The following is a 17851-nucleotide window of genomic DNA, read 5'->3' as shown; positions in this document are numbered from 1 at the left end:
ATCTTAATGGGGATCACATATGCAGTTAATGGTTATCTCAAACACCTGACATGGCTCCAGTCCCTAAGCACAATTGTTAGACCCCTCTATTCTTGGCTGTCCATGATAGTCCTTTGATTCTGACAGAGGTGCGCACATTGCTGCAGCAGTTTCAGTAGATCAAAGTTCAGTCCCCCATGCACCATTCGGGCATGGGAAGAGCTCACCTGACCTAGAGGGAGAAGGCCTTTGTAATAGGTCGGTGATTTCTTTGTCAAGCATGCTCAAAGCTTATCAGCATGTGCCTTCAGGGAAACATTCTTTCATAAAACGGCTTAGCCAATTGCACAGCCATGGGTTTAGTCTACAAAGCTTTCGTATATCTTTGAAATGTTATAGTCCGGCAAGGTGGACAAATAAATCTCATAGAAAGGAGAGGCAAGGTGAAAAAAATCAGAAGACATGACTGAAATTATGTTGAGGGACAGGCCAAAATTTCGGGCAATATCCCCACGAATATACACTCATCACATGTGGATGTAATACAGGTTTGAGTAGAGCATTCCAGATCTATTAAGATTTTGCACCAGGGTTGCCTTTTCTCTGTGGCCCAGACCTAATTCAGAATCCATTCTAGCATTTACTAAGCCATGCAAAGTTAATTTTTGCTTCATTTAGTAAATACAAAGTAACGCAATGCAGCACATTGTGCTGCCTTGTGTTACTTTGCGTCTGGCAGACACAATATGAGTAGAACATGAGCATTCCCATGCGTCTACACATGTAGTTTGATACAAACCTTGATTTACAAACACTTTAAAAAGAGATGTTTGCACCTGCTTTTTCCATGCCTGTCAGTTAATGACCGTACAAATTACAAAGCTATATTTGTGTTGAAATTTGTGAAATGAATTGCAAATATTTATCAATCAAGCACTAATTTTCTTTGCTTTCCACAGAGATGTCTTTGGAACAGACTTGATGTGGCCCTATGCAATGGCCTTCTGCGCTGTGACATCCCTTGTCCAGTGTGTCACGCTGCCCTTCCTCCCAGAGAGTCCTCCTTACCTGCTTATGGAAAAACAAGATGAGGCTGGCTGCATGCAAGGTACCATGGAGGAGGGCAAGTGGTATGTGATGTCACAGGGTCTACAGTACACTTGTCTTTCATTGTATTCAGCAAATGGCATGCACTCTTTGCCCTATTCAAGCTGCTAAAGGTCAGAAGCATGCTCCTTTCATGAGAGCACAAAAGTATGACTGGACAATCTTGCACCTCTCACCCGGCCGCTACCACAAGGGTAAAGGGGGCTCATTTAGCCTGGCTTAGACAAAACAGTGGTAAAATGCAGAGAAAAACACTATTTGAGCAAATTTAGAACCGGTAGACTAAACTCTGTTTGCTCGCCTATAGTGCTGGCAGCAGGGCTTTAAGTGGGGTGAGTCCCTCCATATCTAATTCTTAAGAGTCATAAAAACCGATGTAGAAACCATGAGCCTCGATTCACCAAAATGCCAGCGATAGCAGGAGTAACATCATATCCATTTGACCTTAATTACTTAATAAGAACTGATATCATATGACCCTTGACACGACACTGATTTGTTCCAAAAAGGCATGTCACATGACCCTAACATCATAACAATTGGCATCCCTGAAGCTCCATAGTTGAAGCATGATTAGTACAACCGTATAACACAGAGAAATGTATATTTTAGATGCCACCTATTTTTTGGTGCAGACTTGATCTTTGGAAATTTTCTGGCATGTTATTGACCTACAAGTACACCCGCAAGGACCGCATCAACCAAACAGGAGGAGGAATCGCCATCATCTACAGGAACACCATCGACGTTACGACCTACTCCGAAGATGCCCTCACCCCCGCCGAACACCTACACTTCCAGATCCACACCGACCCCAAGACCACCATCAGAGGAACCCTCGTCTACAGACCCCTGGGCCCACGTACACAATTCAGTGAAGCCATCGCCGACTTCATCAGCCCACATGCCCTCGCCTCCTCAGACTACATCCTCCTAGGGGACCTGAACTTCCACCTGGAGAACAACAATGACAACAACTCCACCACCCTGCTCGCCAACCTCGCCAACCTCGGACTCAAGCAATTGGTGAACACCCCTACCCACTACGCCGGCCACACGCTTGACCCCATCTTCTCTGCCAGAAGCCACGTTGCCTTCAGCCACTCCACCGGACTACACTGGACCGACCACAGCTGCATCCACTTCACCTTTAAGAAGACCACATCCCACCATTGCCCGCAACAGATCCCCCGAGATGCTGGAGCAAAATCACCGCAGACCAGCTAACCACATCACTGAGCCAGAACCCACCTATAACCACCACTGACACCAATGACGCAGCCCGCATTCTCACACAGTGAATAGTCAACTGCCCCGAGGCCCTTGCACCACTGAAGAACCCTCCAGGCAAACCCGGCAACAGGAAAACAACATGGTTCACCTCAAAGAATCAAAGAAATCCTGCAGATCCCTCGAGAAAACCTGGCGGCGCGAACAGACGACAGAAAACATGAGAGCCCATAAGAATGCCACCCGCAAGCACCACCAGCTGATCCGCACCACCAAAAAGACATCATTCAAAGAACGACTGGACAACAACACACACAACAGCAAGAAACTCTTCAGCATCGTAAAAGAGCTCTCCAATCCCAACGCCAACCGCAACGACATCACACCATCACAAGACCTCTGCAACTCCCTCACCACGTTATTCCACCGCAAGATCTCCGTTATCCACAACAGCTTCGGCGCCCAGACCCCCCAGCCACTGAACCAACCCCCCCTACAACCACCCTCAGCGTTTAGACTCCCATCAGCACCAAAGACACCGCCCACGCTAGAGCACCATCCACTCCCGCTCTCCTTCCGACCCATGCCCTCACCACATCTTCAACAAAGCCGACACCATCATCGCTCCCCACCTACGGAACGTCATAAACAACTCCCTCACGTCTGCCACCTTCACAGAAGCTGGAAGCATGCAGAGATCAACGCCCTACTGAAGAAACCCACAGCGGACCCTAAAGACCTCAAAAACTTCAGTCCCATCTCTCTTCTTCCCTTCCCAGCAAAAGTGATCAAGAAGATCGTCAATAAACAGCTGACCGCATTAGTAGAGGCCAATGGATCCCTCGACCCATCCCAGTCCGGATTTCGAGCCAACCACAGCACCCAGACCGCCCTTATCGCAGCCACCGACGACATCAGGACCCTACTCAACAACGGGGAAACCACAGCCCTCATCCACCTAGACATCTCAGCCGCCTTTGGTACAGTCTGCCATCGCACCCTAATAACCTGCATCCACAACGCCGGGATCCAAGGCAAAGCCCTGGACTGGATCACCTCGTTCCTCTCCGACAGAACCCAGCGAGTCCACGTCCCTCCCTTCCGCTCCACCGCCACTGAGATCATCTGCGGCATACCCCAAGGCTCAGCGCTCAGCACAACCCTCTTCAATATCTACATGAGCCCCCTCACCACCATCTCATGCAAGCACAATCTCAACATCATCTCATACGCCGACGACACCCAGCTGATACTCTCCCTCACCAAAGACCCAGCCACCGCCAAACTCAACTTCCAGGAAGGAATGAAAAACGTCGCTGAATGGATGAAACTCAGCCATCTGAAACTGAACTCAGACAAGACGGAGGTACTCATCCTCGGACCATCCCCATCCACCTGGGACGACTCCTGGTGGTCCACAGAACTGGGCACCACACCGACACCCACTGACCACCCACATAACCTGGGATTCATCCTGTACTCCTCTCTCACGATGACCAAGCAAGTCAACACCATCTTATCTTCATGCTTTAACACCTTGCGCATGTTCCGTAAGATCTTCTGGTGGATCCCTACTGGAACTAGAAAGACGGTCACCCAGGCCCTCGTCACCAGCCAACTAGACTACAGGAACGCCCTATACGCAGGAAACAAAATCAAACTTCAGAGAAGACTCCAACGTATACAGAACGCATCCGCATGACTCATCCTCGACATCCCCCGCCACAGTCACATATCAGCCCACCTGAGAGACCTACATGGCTCCCCGTCAGCAAAAGGATCACGTTCAGGCTCCTCACCCACGCACACAAAGCGCTCCACGACATAGGCCCCCAATACCTCAACAACCGCCTCACGTTCTACACTTCAACATGCAAACTTTGCTCTGCCAGCCTCGCCCTCGCCACCGTCCCACGGATCCGCAGAACCACCGCCGGGGGAAGATCATTCTCTTACCTGGTGGCCAAGACGTGGAACTCCCTCCCCGCCCACCTACGTCTGACCCAGGACTACCTCACATTAGGGAAACACCTCATGACCTGGCTCTTCGAGCAGTAGCGGCATTTCCCTCCCCCAGCGCCTTGAGACCCTCACGGGTGTGTAGCGCGCTCTACAAGTGGATTGATTGATTTATTGATTGATGCATGAGCAAACGTTGTAAGCCAGACATTTTCTGAGGGCTTTCTCCACCCGTGAGAAATTTGAAAATATGTGGAAAAAATGGGATGAAATGGTCCATTTTATTGTACAATTTTTCACCTAAATTTGCCAAAATGTCATAAGTGCTACAAGGGAACTTATTAAATATTGAAATCCTTCCATGGTGTTACAAACCTATAAAACTTGATGTTCCTCCACAGTTGAATCCAATTTTTTCAAAATGTAGTTTGGGTGCAGCTATATAAAAAAATTACCTCTATTATGCCAGACCAGCTTTTTATCATGGGTGCCATCATATACCATGGGTTCCACTTTACATAAAAAATAACATAGAATATAACAATGAATTCATTTTTAGAAATGATGCTATCCATATACCGTGGGTGACCCTTATGTTAACAATTACCTGGGAATGTCGGGGTTAGCATTTGTCATGGTCAGCTCCCTTCCATATTCCAGATTGTCCACTTGCATGCCTCCATTTGTGCTTGTATCAGCAGTTTGCCAGTGATATTCCCATTCCAAGAAAACTCTGCAAACTCCGCAAACAGAGCAGAGTTCATCACCCAGGCCTGGCTACGATGTGGGAGAGCCCACCCCACAATACCAACCTGAAAGCTCCAGACAGAGCCACTACAAGACATACCATTCCATGAGGCCCTGGTTACACATTTCACCTAATACTTTGAATGAAACGCAAGCTCACTGTCATTGATGGCAGTGGAGTCAGATGCCCATAAGGTGGTCATACAAGAGTATTGCATCACCACACATTGGGGTGCAACAGGACCTACGCAGAGAACTGATAAACATGGATCAGACCTTGAGGCAACTCTAGACCGAGACACCACTGGACTGGGGAAGCTTGACCATTGACAACGTTTTGCCCACCTACATGACAAGGGCAAGCTATTGGTGGGCTTGTATGTGGCTACCAGAAACGTGCACCAATAGGGATGATCAAGACAGACAATGGCACTATACACAGCATGCAAATGGGCATTAGCAGCGCCTTTGTCAACTACTATTACTCTCTCTATACGTAGGTAGAATGCTCCAGCACTGACCAACTAAGGGAATACCACCACAGGCTACGTCTCTCCACCTGAACCCACTTCAGAGAGCGGAACAGATGAACCCCTCCAAAATGAGGAAAACCATACAGCCATTATTCAAATAGCCCGAAAGAAAACCCCAGTGATGGATGGCCTTCCCAAAGAATATTCTGCCACTTTTATCACATTACTCTTCCTAAAATTGCTGGAAGTTTACATTGAGGTGAAAGATCAGTAAAGGCGAGCGGTAGTAATGATTTAACAATCACACTTCGTTAGAACAAATAATCATCTTCCACAATGTCTGCCGGCTACTCCATTTTATGAGAACCAGTACAAGCGACATTCATGAACAATTGGCGGTATCGCTTGACATAGAAACGTTTTTGATACCTATGGCTGGAATTTATTACTGGTTTGAAAAAAGACTTCATTAAGAAAATTAGGTGTCACTATAAAATACAATGTTACAAATAACAATCAACAAATCATCAATATATTCCAGTACAAATGTGATAAAAAAAGCAAGGATCAGCAAACATTATCATGAGTAAAACAAGGTAGAAAGGATGAAGTATAAAGAGAAATATAAACAATGTATATAAGAGTAAATTAGTTAAGGAGTGTTGGACCTGGGGCTACCAGTCCACATAGGGTAGCCTGGCACAGAGTGGAAAGACCTATCCCAAAGCAATCGTGTTACACTTGCATCGCACCTATACAGTAACCCAATGCCCATCCACCAAAAATGAAACACCACACCGTGTTTAGAAAAGTAGAAAATCTTTATATTTTCTTTTAGTTAGTTTCTTGTATTTCTCTTAGTTGCAAAACCAGTACCACATTCACATTTATGTCATTACATTAAAATTACTTGCTTTTGTAAACTTTCCCAGTTTCATAGAATGTTGGTTCTTTGGCAATTCGTGCATAGTCAAAACATTCCTTAGCAGGATAGCAGTGTGGTTAAACTCAATTTACTATCCCCTCCTCCCTCCTCTGAAAGAGAATCAGGCTCTAGGCAATTCTGTTATATTCTGTCACCATAACTAGGCCTCTACCTTTAGCATTCATAAATTTGTCACACAGATGTGGATCAATTCAAGTTTCCAGGAAAGAAAGCAATTAAATTACTCTAGTAATTATCCCATCCAGGGCATTAAATTCAGCGGACAATTGTTCTCAGTCATTTAACAAAGCCCTAGTGTATTCGGCAGTTCTCACACACTGGGCACTTTCCGGCCGCTTAACTTTCCTCTCCTGCCGAACTGTGTGGAAAATAGTATGATTTCCAATGCCTCCCCCCACTTCTTCTCTGCTGTACTTCTCCGTGTCTCTCAGCAGGAGGCCCTTAAGCACCTGGGCCTCCTAACCACACTTCCACGATCTTACCAGGAGACTGCTGTGTTGAGTTTGTGTCCGCTCACTCCGCTCGCTCTCCTGTCGCTTCAATCGGTCTCCAGCCCTCACGTTGCAGGTTCCCAGCAGCTATACGGGCCAGGAATGCACAGCGTTTCACTCAGCATTATTCTCAGCCTTGTGTCCCGCCCTCCTCTCGCTCGTTAGAGAGGTTGGGTGCTGAACACGGGCCGGCCTCCTCTGCTTCCCGCCCCCCTTCTTCCGGCGCTCACTTGGTAGAGCATACGATCTCCCGCGACGCCGCCACAGAGGAACCAACGCTCCGCTGACTAGAACCGGGCCCCCTCTCTACCTCTAGATTTCCTCAGCGGGGGGGGGGGCGTGGATACTGTCAGTCCGCAGTAGGGGCACCGTTCAGCGGCGGGGTTTTCAGCGGGCCAGCCGCACTAGGGTAAGGTTAATTTTCTCTCCGCGATCTGCGAAGCAAAGTCCTGGGGCCAGTGGCGGTGAATCACCTGACTTCCCCCCTCTCCTCATACTATGTCCGCAGTGTAATTAAGATTGCGGCCAAAAGGGGGAAAACCTGTCAGTCACTAGGGGCCCGATGTAGGTCGGTCGGTAACGGCCGAAAATCGGTATTTTCGGCCGTTACCGACTGGTATTTAGTAAATGGTATGTAGGGCCACATATTTTACAGAATCGGTAAATTTACCGATCGGTAAATTTACCGATTCTGTAAAATACCGAATCGGTATTTATACCTATTCGGTAATTTTGATATGTAGGTGGGACTCTTCTGAGTCCCACAACCCTTACCGAATCTGTATTTTACCATCAAATATATTTGATGGTAAAATACCGATTCCGGTGTGCATGCACATGTGTGCATGCACACCTGTGTCATATGACAGGCAGACCTGCCCTTAGGGCAGGTATGCCTGCCACATGGCACCCCGGCCCTTTTTTGGGGGTGCTAGAGGGTGTCAAAGTGACACCCCCTGCACCCTTGTCAAAATCTGTATTTACCGATTCGGTAAATACCGACCGGTAATGCCCCATTCATTCCTATGGGCTTCAAAGCCCATAGGAATGAATGGGGCATTACCGGTCGGTATTTACCGAATCCGTAAATACAGATATTTACCGATTCGGTAAAAGGAACATCTGGATGTTCCTACATATCCACCCCTTAGATTTACCAATTTTTAATTACCGAATCGGTAAAATTCGGTAATTAAAAATCGGTAAATCTATTTTACCTACATCGGGGCCTAGATCCCCCTAACTCCGGGCAGCAGCAAGGTGACGGTGAACCCGGGCGGGGATCATAGAACTTTATCCCACAACAACCCGGCTACTTTCCACCCTCCTTTTCTCCCGGGTAAGATGTCCCTCACCTGCCAGGCCCAATACAGGATTTCTTCTCAAGCGTTCAAAGGGGGAAAGGGAAAAAACGGGACTGTCTCTTCCAAATCGGATGCTTCCCTGATGTATTCCCCAGAACAATGATTAACCGCTTCTCACAGGGGGTTCAATGACGCTGTTCCCAGGGACGCTACAAGGGTTATGTGGTACATTGTCAAAAAACCAGTGGTGGGGCTCAGTCAATAACTTGAGGGTGACATCCTCAAAAAAGGCAGCCGACCCATGGGACGATCTAGCCTCTATCAGTGCGCCTTCCTCCCTTTACTATTGCCTCGCTCCTCACCAGGTTCCTTCCAGACTCTCCCTGGTCACTCCAAAATGGCTGCCCTGGTTCTGGCCCTTTTATAGACTGGGCCCTGGCTACTGTAATCAGCTGGAAGGTTCTAGAGCCTTCCCAGTGTAGTCCTATGGCTCAGGTCCCTGAGGTAAAAATGTGGCAGTTACAAGCCACCATTTTGTATGTCTATGTATTCACCATGTTAAGAGAGCACCTAGGCTTCAAAACGTTATAGGGATAAGAAGGCACTCAGAACTCTAGGGACAACACCAAAAATTGTAGTGGACGCAAAAATAAAACAAAAATTAGGAGGCAAAAAGGAGAAAAAAAGGAAAAATAGGAGGGACTTCTCAAAGGGCTGACAGGTCTAACAAGGAGGTTTGAGGACTTCCTGCTGAGAGGGTTGCAACAAGGGATGTGATTTAGCACATTTATCAAAAAATGTCGTAACAGGTAGCCAAAGTTGAATCCTCTTTGCAATCATAGGTGTAAGTAAATTGGAGAATGCATCCATTCTATGATTATGACAGATATCATACCACCAAGCTTTATATGAAATGTTAGTAAAATTCTTCCAATTCCTCGTTATTTGCTGAAAAGCAGCCACTATTAATAAATCAACAATTTTAAAGTTAGTTATGCCATCCCATGCTGGTGAAAGGCTACCTAAAAAGATAGTGGTTGTGGAGAATGGGACGTGCGTGTTGAAAATTAAATTCATTTGAGACCAAACACGCGTCCAGAAATTGCTTACTAGAGGGCAAAGAATTAATATATGAAATAAATCAGCGTCAGGAGAGGCACAAGACCAGCAGGTATTAGGTGTGTCAGGAAACCTTTTATGTAGGGCCTTTGGGGACAAGAAAAGTCTGTGATAAATATAAAACAACGTTTGTGTGAGGCTAGCTGCTCTCGAGGATTTGCACATTTTGGTCCATATGGCATTCTATAATAGTAAGGACCAGTCAACACCAAAATCCTTCTCCCACCTTTCTTCGACCGGTGATTTATGTCTGGGTGTGGGAGTGGATTGAAGAAAGGTATGATGCTTTGGGTTGAAGGCGTGGAAGTAAGGACAGATTGGTACGTGAGTGCATGGGTTGAGCTGGTTGGGCATTATTGGAGAAGAGTGTATATGCGTCTAAAAGGGCTAAGCAGTTTAGAGGTAAAATTGAAAAGTGGAGTAGAAATTACTTGGGGTTTACGAGAGAAAGAAAGATACTCTTGAAACGATAAAGGAGAGATAAAGGAACGTTCAACTGAAGCCCATAAAGGAGAATTATCTATAGAATAAAGCAGCCAATATGAAGCCTATCGTAATTGAAAGGCCTTGTGGTAGACCGGGAAAAGAGGAAAGTTAACCCCTCCTTCCTCTTTGGGACGAGCTAATTTGAAGATAGATATACCTGGTGTCTTCTTGTTCCACAAAAAGGATGATAAAACTGAATTTACAGCTTTAAAAAGTTTAGCGGATATGGGAACTGGAATATTAGAGATGGTGTATAGGACAATGGACGTGAGCATCATTTTGATGGTATCTAAACGACCCCACCAGGACAAATATAGAAGGTGCCATTTAGTTGTGAGATCCAACATTTTCTGAATGCAGTTATTTAGACATAAAGTGACTGTCCCTTTGATTGTTGGTGCGAAGTGTAGGCCCAGAAATTTAATGGAGGAAGATTTCCAGGTAAAATTAGTGGACGTAAAGTCATCCTAAAACGTGTATTTAGTTAAAGGTAAACTCTCGCATTTATCGTTATTTAACTTATAACCCGAGATCAAAGAGAAGGTGATGACTTCTTCAAGGAAGGCAGGGATCGAATCACTTGTGTTTGAAATAAAAAGCAAGATATCATCGTCATACGCTGCAAGTTTAACATGAGTAGCAGGGGTGTGAAATCCTGATATTTGTGGATTTTATCGGATTTTGGAAAGGAAAGGTTCAAGGGCCAAATTAAAAAGAAAAGGGGAAAGGGGACAACCCTGACGTACTCCTCTGCCAAGATCGAAAAGAGGTGATATGAGACCGGTGGCACAAACAGCAGCCCGAGGATTAGAATATAAAAGGGATACTAAGGAAATAAAATTGGGACCAAAGCCAAACCATTTAAGAGTATACCATAAATAGCGCCATTCCACGCTATCAAATGCCTTTTCAGCATCTAGTGCTATAGCTGCTGAAGAATGATTTAAATGGGGAGCTTTAGAGAGAATATCAAAGAAAAGTCTGGTGTTGTCCTGTATGACTTTGCCTTCACAAAGCCAGATTGTTCTTTGCCCAATACTCGTGGAAGATAAGGATCTAAGCGGAGAGCTAATGCTTTTGAAAACATTTTATAATCTATATTAGCAAGGGATATGGGCCTAAAATTCATGCAATACTTGAGATCTTTTCCCTCTTTGGGAATTAGGCAAATGTGAGCATCTGAGAAAGAGCCCCCAGATTTCCCCAGAGAATAGAAAGAATCGATTAGAAGGTGTATTTTGGGCATTAATAAATCGGAAAAATGGAAAAAGAATTCAACTGTGAACCCATCTGGCCCAGGTGCTTTATCTTTTTTGAGGTGGTGTAATGCATTTAAGAGTTCTGATTGCGTAACTTCACTTTCTAAGGTTGAGAGTTCAGCGGGGAGTTGTTGGGGATGATGTAAGGTCAAAATTAAGTGTGAAAGCATGTCTTCTGTGGGATTAGTTTCAGATGAATACAATTTCTCAAAAAAGGCAGCACATTCATTTAAAATTTCTGTATCTTTAAACTTTAGAACATTGTTATCATCATAAATTGATTCAATATTCAATTTATTGTGTTTAGTTTTTAAATAATTAGCTAAATGTTTGCCTGCTTTATTTCTACCACCATAACATTTTGCGCTAGATTTCAGAAGATACAGTAAAGCGTTGTCAGTAGATTCCTTATTAAATTGCAACTTTGTTTTTATAAGTGCATCAAGAACCTCTTTTGAGTTGGATGTATAAAAAGAATGCTCCAGTCTCTTAATGTCTTGAAATAGCAAATGTGTGCGAGTACGGGCAATGTTGCGCTTTCTTGACACATATGTTATAATAAAGTCCCTCGCTCAAGCTTTAAACGCATCCCAAATACCAGAAAATGGTAATGACTCAGTGTGATTAATAAGGAAATACTCATTACAAAAAGTCTTGAAGGAATTGGAGAACGCCGGATCAGGAAGAAGGGAATGATTAAAGCGCCATCTTCTTGGAGAGTCAGTTTTGGGTAAAATAGCGAAATCAATGGAAATAGGGGCATGATCTGTATGAGTATTGGTCCTATATCAGCAGTTATGTGAAATGAAAAAAGAATCAAGCCGCGACTGAGAATGATGAACTGGGGAATAAAAGGTGTATTTTCTGGTAGTCGGGTTGCATAGCCTCCATGCATCAAGAAGTTTGTGTTGTGTTATCATAGGGATAAATGATTTGTGGGTCTTGTTGGGGATAAATGAAACTTTAGAATTACGATCTATAAAGGGATCAGAAACCTGGTTACAATCCCCTGCTATTATAAAGTTATCTTCTATGTGAAGAGTGACCTGCTTAGCCAGTGAAAACCAAAATGATGAGTCACCTCCGGTTGGGGCATAGACATCAAAAAAGGAGACTGGAACATCCTTCAATATCAGCTTAACGTTAAGCCATTGTCCCTCCGTATCTGAATCTTGAGAAATCAATTGATAACGCAAAGACTTACGACACAGCATCATGACTCCATTACGTTTACCATCACCACTGGAATAGAAGACTTCACCCACCCAACCTTTTTGTAACATTAAAGATTCTTTCTCTGTAAGATGAGTTTCCTGCAGGAAAACTATATCTGCATTTAATTTAGCTAAATGGGATAGAACTCTCTGTCTTTTGATGGGAGAGTTTAGCCCTCTAACATTCCACAAGACTAATCTTAACGGCATAATAAGTCAGGGAAAACAAGGGGAAGAGGGTAGAGTGAACAGTGATAACACAAATGAAACAAACAACTCAGGGAAATACAAAGAATGAAGGATGTCACGTGTACAATAAACATGAGTAAAAAAGAAGAGTAGGAAAAAAACCTTTTGAGGAGGGAGACAGGAGAAAATACTCGATAAGCAAAAACAATGACAGAAAAGAATATAAAGCTTAAGACATGGTACACAAATGGTGAAGAAGTAGGAAATTGTAAGTTTTCTGAAAAAGTTAGTAATGAAAACTGGGAAATAGCAACAACAAGGGTGTAATAAAGCAGGTAGATTGGAATGTTGTAAGGAAAAGGATTATGAAGAAAAAGAGTAACAATAACACCTAAGACGTTCGGAAGAAAAATACCTGGGAAAGGAGAAAAGAAAGGATTAATGACAAAAGAGAAGTGGAGATACAATAGAAGAACATACCTACATGGGGAAGAAAGCATGAAGAGATGAAGGAGGGGGAGGAACCACATAGGACAGACGGCAAATCCGATGTCGGCTGAGCGGCAACCAGGAAGACAACAGAGAACTGGGATGAGAAACCTGTGAAGAGGTAGGATATAATAATAAATTAGGACATTAAATCAGAACAAACAAAGACAACAACAATAGCAAACAGAAACCAGAAATAACAAATGACAAATACATTAAGTTACAGAACTGTAAGCAAAAAATGCAAACTGAAGAAACTAATCGCTAGAGCAATTGGAATCAACAAGATGAAATATAAAACAGCATCAAAGTAGAAATTGCGACCATATTTCAACCATGGAAGGAGGGTGAAGGACCAGAAGTATCCATAGTAGGTGCTTTACTTGAGTTAATGAAACTCTGCAAACGAATTGGATCCTCGTATGTGGTTGTCTTGTTGTTGTAAGTAACCTTGAATAAACAAGGGTGAAAAAGACCATATCTGACACCCAGCAGGCACATATCGGCTCTCATATTTAGGAAGGCTTTACGGCGGGCTGCAGTATCTTTAGCATAACTTGAGCAAAAAATAAAGATGAGCCCGACCAAGTGATTTTTGGGGAGGACTTAACTGCCGCCAGGACCTTCAGTAAGTCCGTATATTCTAAAAAATACGGAATGACTCCTCTAGGTCTTTGTGATGTTGATGCTGGAGAAAGTAAACGGCCAAGCCGGCGCGCTTGCTGGATGTTCAAAAGAGTTCCCTCAGGCATGTGAAGAAGTTTTGGAATAAAGTATTTGAAAAAAGTAAGAGAGTCAGATCCTTTAATCCCTTCTACCAGTCCGTAAATGCGTAGATTATTTCGTCTATTATGATTTTCCAAATCTCCAACCTGTTGCTGAAGCACCGTAACTTGTGAACGAAAATTGGATACATGAGCACAAGTCTCTTTAAAGGAAGTAATGTTCTGTTAAACTGAGGAGACCCGTGTCTCCAATTGGGACCAATTGTCTGTCAAAATGTGTAATTTAGCGTTAGTCTCCTCCATGAAGGGTCGAAGGGCCCTAATCTCCAATATTAAATCCATAGAGGCTAATGATGATGATTTAGGAGGGTATGGCGGGTCTTTTTTCAGCCGCTTGGTGTTGGATTTGCCGGAAGTAGCCTGGGAGGATACCATCATTGCGTCAGAACTGTGCGAAGAAGAGGTGAGAGAGACTTCAAGCCTAGAAAATTCAGAAAAAATCTTGGAACTTATATACTTTATAAAAATGCCCTTTGGTGCAGTGGCCGAAGAAAATGATGATTTCAATCTTCCCATAAAACTTCAAATAGCAGACTCCTTCTCAATAAGAACAGGGTACCTTACAATGTAAATCTTGCAGGAAAGAAAAAACTTATGACAGGATTCGCAATATAGATGAAGCGAAGGGAGATATGAGATAAGTCAAGTGACTTGAGACAGTCATCCACAAAAAGAGCAAAACACCATCAGAAAAGGCTGAGCGCAGCAGGCAATGAAAGGCGTCAAAATGGTATCAATACAGGCTGAAAAGCAAAAACAGGCGTTATGCAGCTCCCCACAGCAACAGTTATGCAAGCTTGATTGGGAGAGTGTGGAGATATAAATGAGCAGTAGACCTGTCATTGAAGCAGCATGTCCATAAAAATACAGCACCTGTAGGTTGAAGCAAAAAAAAAAAAAAACTCTGAGGAAAGAATAGGACTCCTAAAATGGCCGTGAAGAAGTCCCAGAGCTAGCGCTGAAAAAGAGAGCCTGGTGCGCAATTCTGGCGATATGGTGTCGCATTTATGCTGTCAGATAAATTTCTTACAAAAGAAGTGAGTTTGCTGAGGTAAAGGAAGGCATTCGGCATCAGGACGCCGGGAAGCGAGATAGTTGAGGTAATGCGCGGCTTCGCGCTGAAAGCACAAAATGGTGGCCGCGATACGAGCGGAACCGCTGTAAACTCACTGCGTTGAAAAAAGGTTGTCTCGGCATCTTCCGATGTCCTGTAGAGTCCTCCACACAGGGTATGGAATGCGGGAAGCGGTATGTCTTCGAGGCAAGCCGCGGAGCCTCAGTCGCCTGCCGCCATGACTGTCACGCACCAAGCCACGCCCCCCCCCCCCGGAATTTGTTACTGGTGACACTGGACCAGGTAGGCATAGATCACGGATATCTAGGCTGGATACGCTCTTTATATAGCTAACCGGTAGCAAGAGTTAAGATGGGGCAGTTGATCTCAGAATGGTTTGATAAACAAAGAGGCACCAGGCAGGGATGTCCAGTTTCCCCATCAATATTTGCTGTTGCCATGGAGCCCCTGCCCTGCAGAATACGCTTACAAGCACACCAATGGGGAATGGTGGCACACAGAAGGTCCCAAATAATCTTCTTATATGTAAACGATGCCCACATTTACTTGTGCAAAGCTAGGGCTACACTTTCAGCACTGATGGAAACCCTAGACTAATTTGGGGCCAAGTCAGGCCTTAAACTGAATTGGAGCAAGTCCTGCCTGTTCCCTCTATATACAGTCCCGGAACCCAACAGAGGGGCTTTGGCACAATCTAGACTTGAGTGGTGATTTGACACATTTAAATACCTAGGCATACAAAATTACCACTCAGAGGAATCTGAAGCTCCCTTCCATTTTAGATGTTGCTTCCACTGTCCCCTCTGGGCCAGATAGCAATATCCAAGATGCTGTTTTTGCCAAGACTACTGCATTTCATTGCAGCTCTACTTCTCATACTCCCCGCACAATTTTTTCAGTTGCAGCTGGCATTACTCGCGGGTTGGGAGGCAGGGGTCGCATAGGGATGGAGTGCACAGGGACAAGGTCATGCAGGGGTTTAATTTAAAATAAAAAATAAAAAGTTAACTTACCTTTGCTGGCCCGGTTCCACGCTGTCCCTGCTTCTACAGTAAGCAGGCATCCTCCCTCCGCTCCCCTAAGCCAATCACAACACTGCAACGGCAGCATTGTGATTGGTCGGGCCGCTGACCAGCCAGGTGCCTATGGGGAGGCTATTTTCTCCATGTAGGCTGCATGCAGCCTACATGGAGAAAATTGGTACAAAAGGGGGTGGTGATGGACGGAGCATGTGAACCAATCGAACACTCACACCCAGTCAACAGATCTGGGTTTAATCCATCACCGTTCTTTAGCCCACTCTGCCACCCCAGTTCAGACATGGCCATATGCAAATCAGTCTGACCCTGTGCCTCATGGGAACAGTCTAGCCCGAACTGCCAAGCCATGCCTTCCCTGGACCGGAAACAAGCTTCCGAGGACTGGTTTCTGGCATTTCAGCCATCTTCAGCCCGGCTTTCTTGAATCCAGTGGCAAAGTGAGCAAGGGACTCACGTCTGAGCATACCCTGCCAACTTATGGCGAACAAAGTGGTACAAAAGGGGGTGGTGATGGACGGAGCATCTAAACCAATCAAACACTCACACTCAGTCAACAGATCTGGGTTTAATCCATCACGTTCTTTAGCCCACTCTGCCACCCCAGTTCAGACATGGCCATATGCAAATCAGTCAGACCCTGTGCCTCATGGGAACAGTCCAGACCGAACTGCCAAGCCATGCCTTCCCTGGACCGGAAACAAGCTTCCGAGGACCGGTTTGGTTTCTGGCATTTTTGCCACTGGATTCAAGCAAGCCGGGCTGAAGACGGCTGAAATGCCAGAAACCGGTCCTCGGAAGCTTGTTTCCGGTCCAGGGAAGGCATGGCTTGGCAGTTCGGGCTGGACTGTTCCCTTGTGAGAAAGCAGTGGGGTGACGCTCCTGTGCCCTAGTGGAGGAGCCACCCCTGGATTTTTCAGAGTCCTTCATGGCTCAAGTCGGAGCTGATATGGAGCGCCCACCTCAGATTTTTTTCCATGGTGTGCGAGTGCACGATGATACAGAGTGCCTAAAGGGATGTCACGGGATTTACCTCTGCAATGGTCGAGCACATAGTGCTGGGAATACCGAAATCATACCTTCTGGATCTCAGACCCAAGTCTAAGGGGGACAATACCTACACAGATTTATCGACTTAGCGTTTGTGCTTTCCAAAACACAAATAGCGATGACCTGGAAGTCTCACTCAGCTCCCTATACGCAATGTTGACTCAACACTCTATTGCAAAGGGCCAAGGTTCAGTTAGACATCCTCACCATGGCTTGTACTTAGGTTGAAGGGGAAGCATGGGTAATGATATAGGAAGGGCATAAAAGGAACTCTGTATTCTACCCATCCCTTCCATATCTTTTGGTGTTCATGGGGGCAGCCCCTTGCTTTATATACCGTTATTCCCATCCCCATAAAAAGGATCCTATCCCTTTTTCCATTCTGTAAAGGAGGGGGTGTCACCGCCTTCATGTTATTATTATTTTTAACATTAGTAACTATTAATATTGTTATTATCATCACTTGTTTTGCAGCTTTTGTTATTATTAATAATAATTGAATTTGGAGTCTTCTGTTTCCTTCCCTGTGGTAAAGGGGGCCATATGTACAACATTTCCATTTATCATTTCCTAAATAGCAAATCCCAAGAAATTGCTAATTAGGAAATGCGAAATGGAATGTTCAAAAAGAGAGTTTTCCTAATAGTGATTCCTACAGATTAGGAATCACTGGTAAGAAATTGCGGTTTAGGAAATACTAAAGCATTCGTTCCTATAGGTACAAATTGTTTTGCATTTCCAAATTTGCGATTTCCTAATTGGAAATTCCAAATATGGAAATGCAAAACAAAAGGTGCATATGGGCCTAAGGACCCCCTTGATGCACCCCCCAAAAACTTGGGGCCTCATTTATGAGGCCGTGCGTGAGTTTTGCGCTTCCGATGCGTCACTTTTTGTGACGCATCGGCGGCG

General features: G+C 44.8%; 1 protein-coding gene across 2 annotated transcripts in view; it reads left to right on the top strand.

Annotated features, from left to right (window-relative positions):
* Positions 1–17851, top strand: part of LOC144792661 (solute carrier family 2, facilitated glucose transporter member 11-like) — a 504197-nt gene that overhangs the window by 197193 nt on the left and 289153 nt on the right. For both annotated transcript variants that reach the window (XM_078667808.1, XM_078667807.1), the window contains exon 6: positions 939–1087. In XM_078667808.1, the coding sequence (XP_078523934.1) occupies positions 939–1087 (149 nt within the window). The remainder of the gene's footprint in view (positions 1–938; positions 1088–17851) is intronic.

This window comes from Lissotriton helveticus, chromosome 11 (genome assembly GCF_964261635.1).
Source record: "Lissotriton helveticus chromosome 11, aLisHel1.1, whole genome shotgun sequence".
NCBI lineage: Eukaryota > Metazoa > Chordata > Amphibia > Caudata > Salamandridae > Lissotriton > Lissotriton helveticus.
Note: the sequence above shows the minus strand (reverse complement) of the source record. Positions and strands in the feature narration are given on the sequence as shown.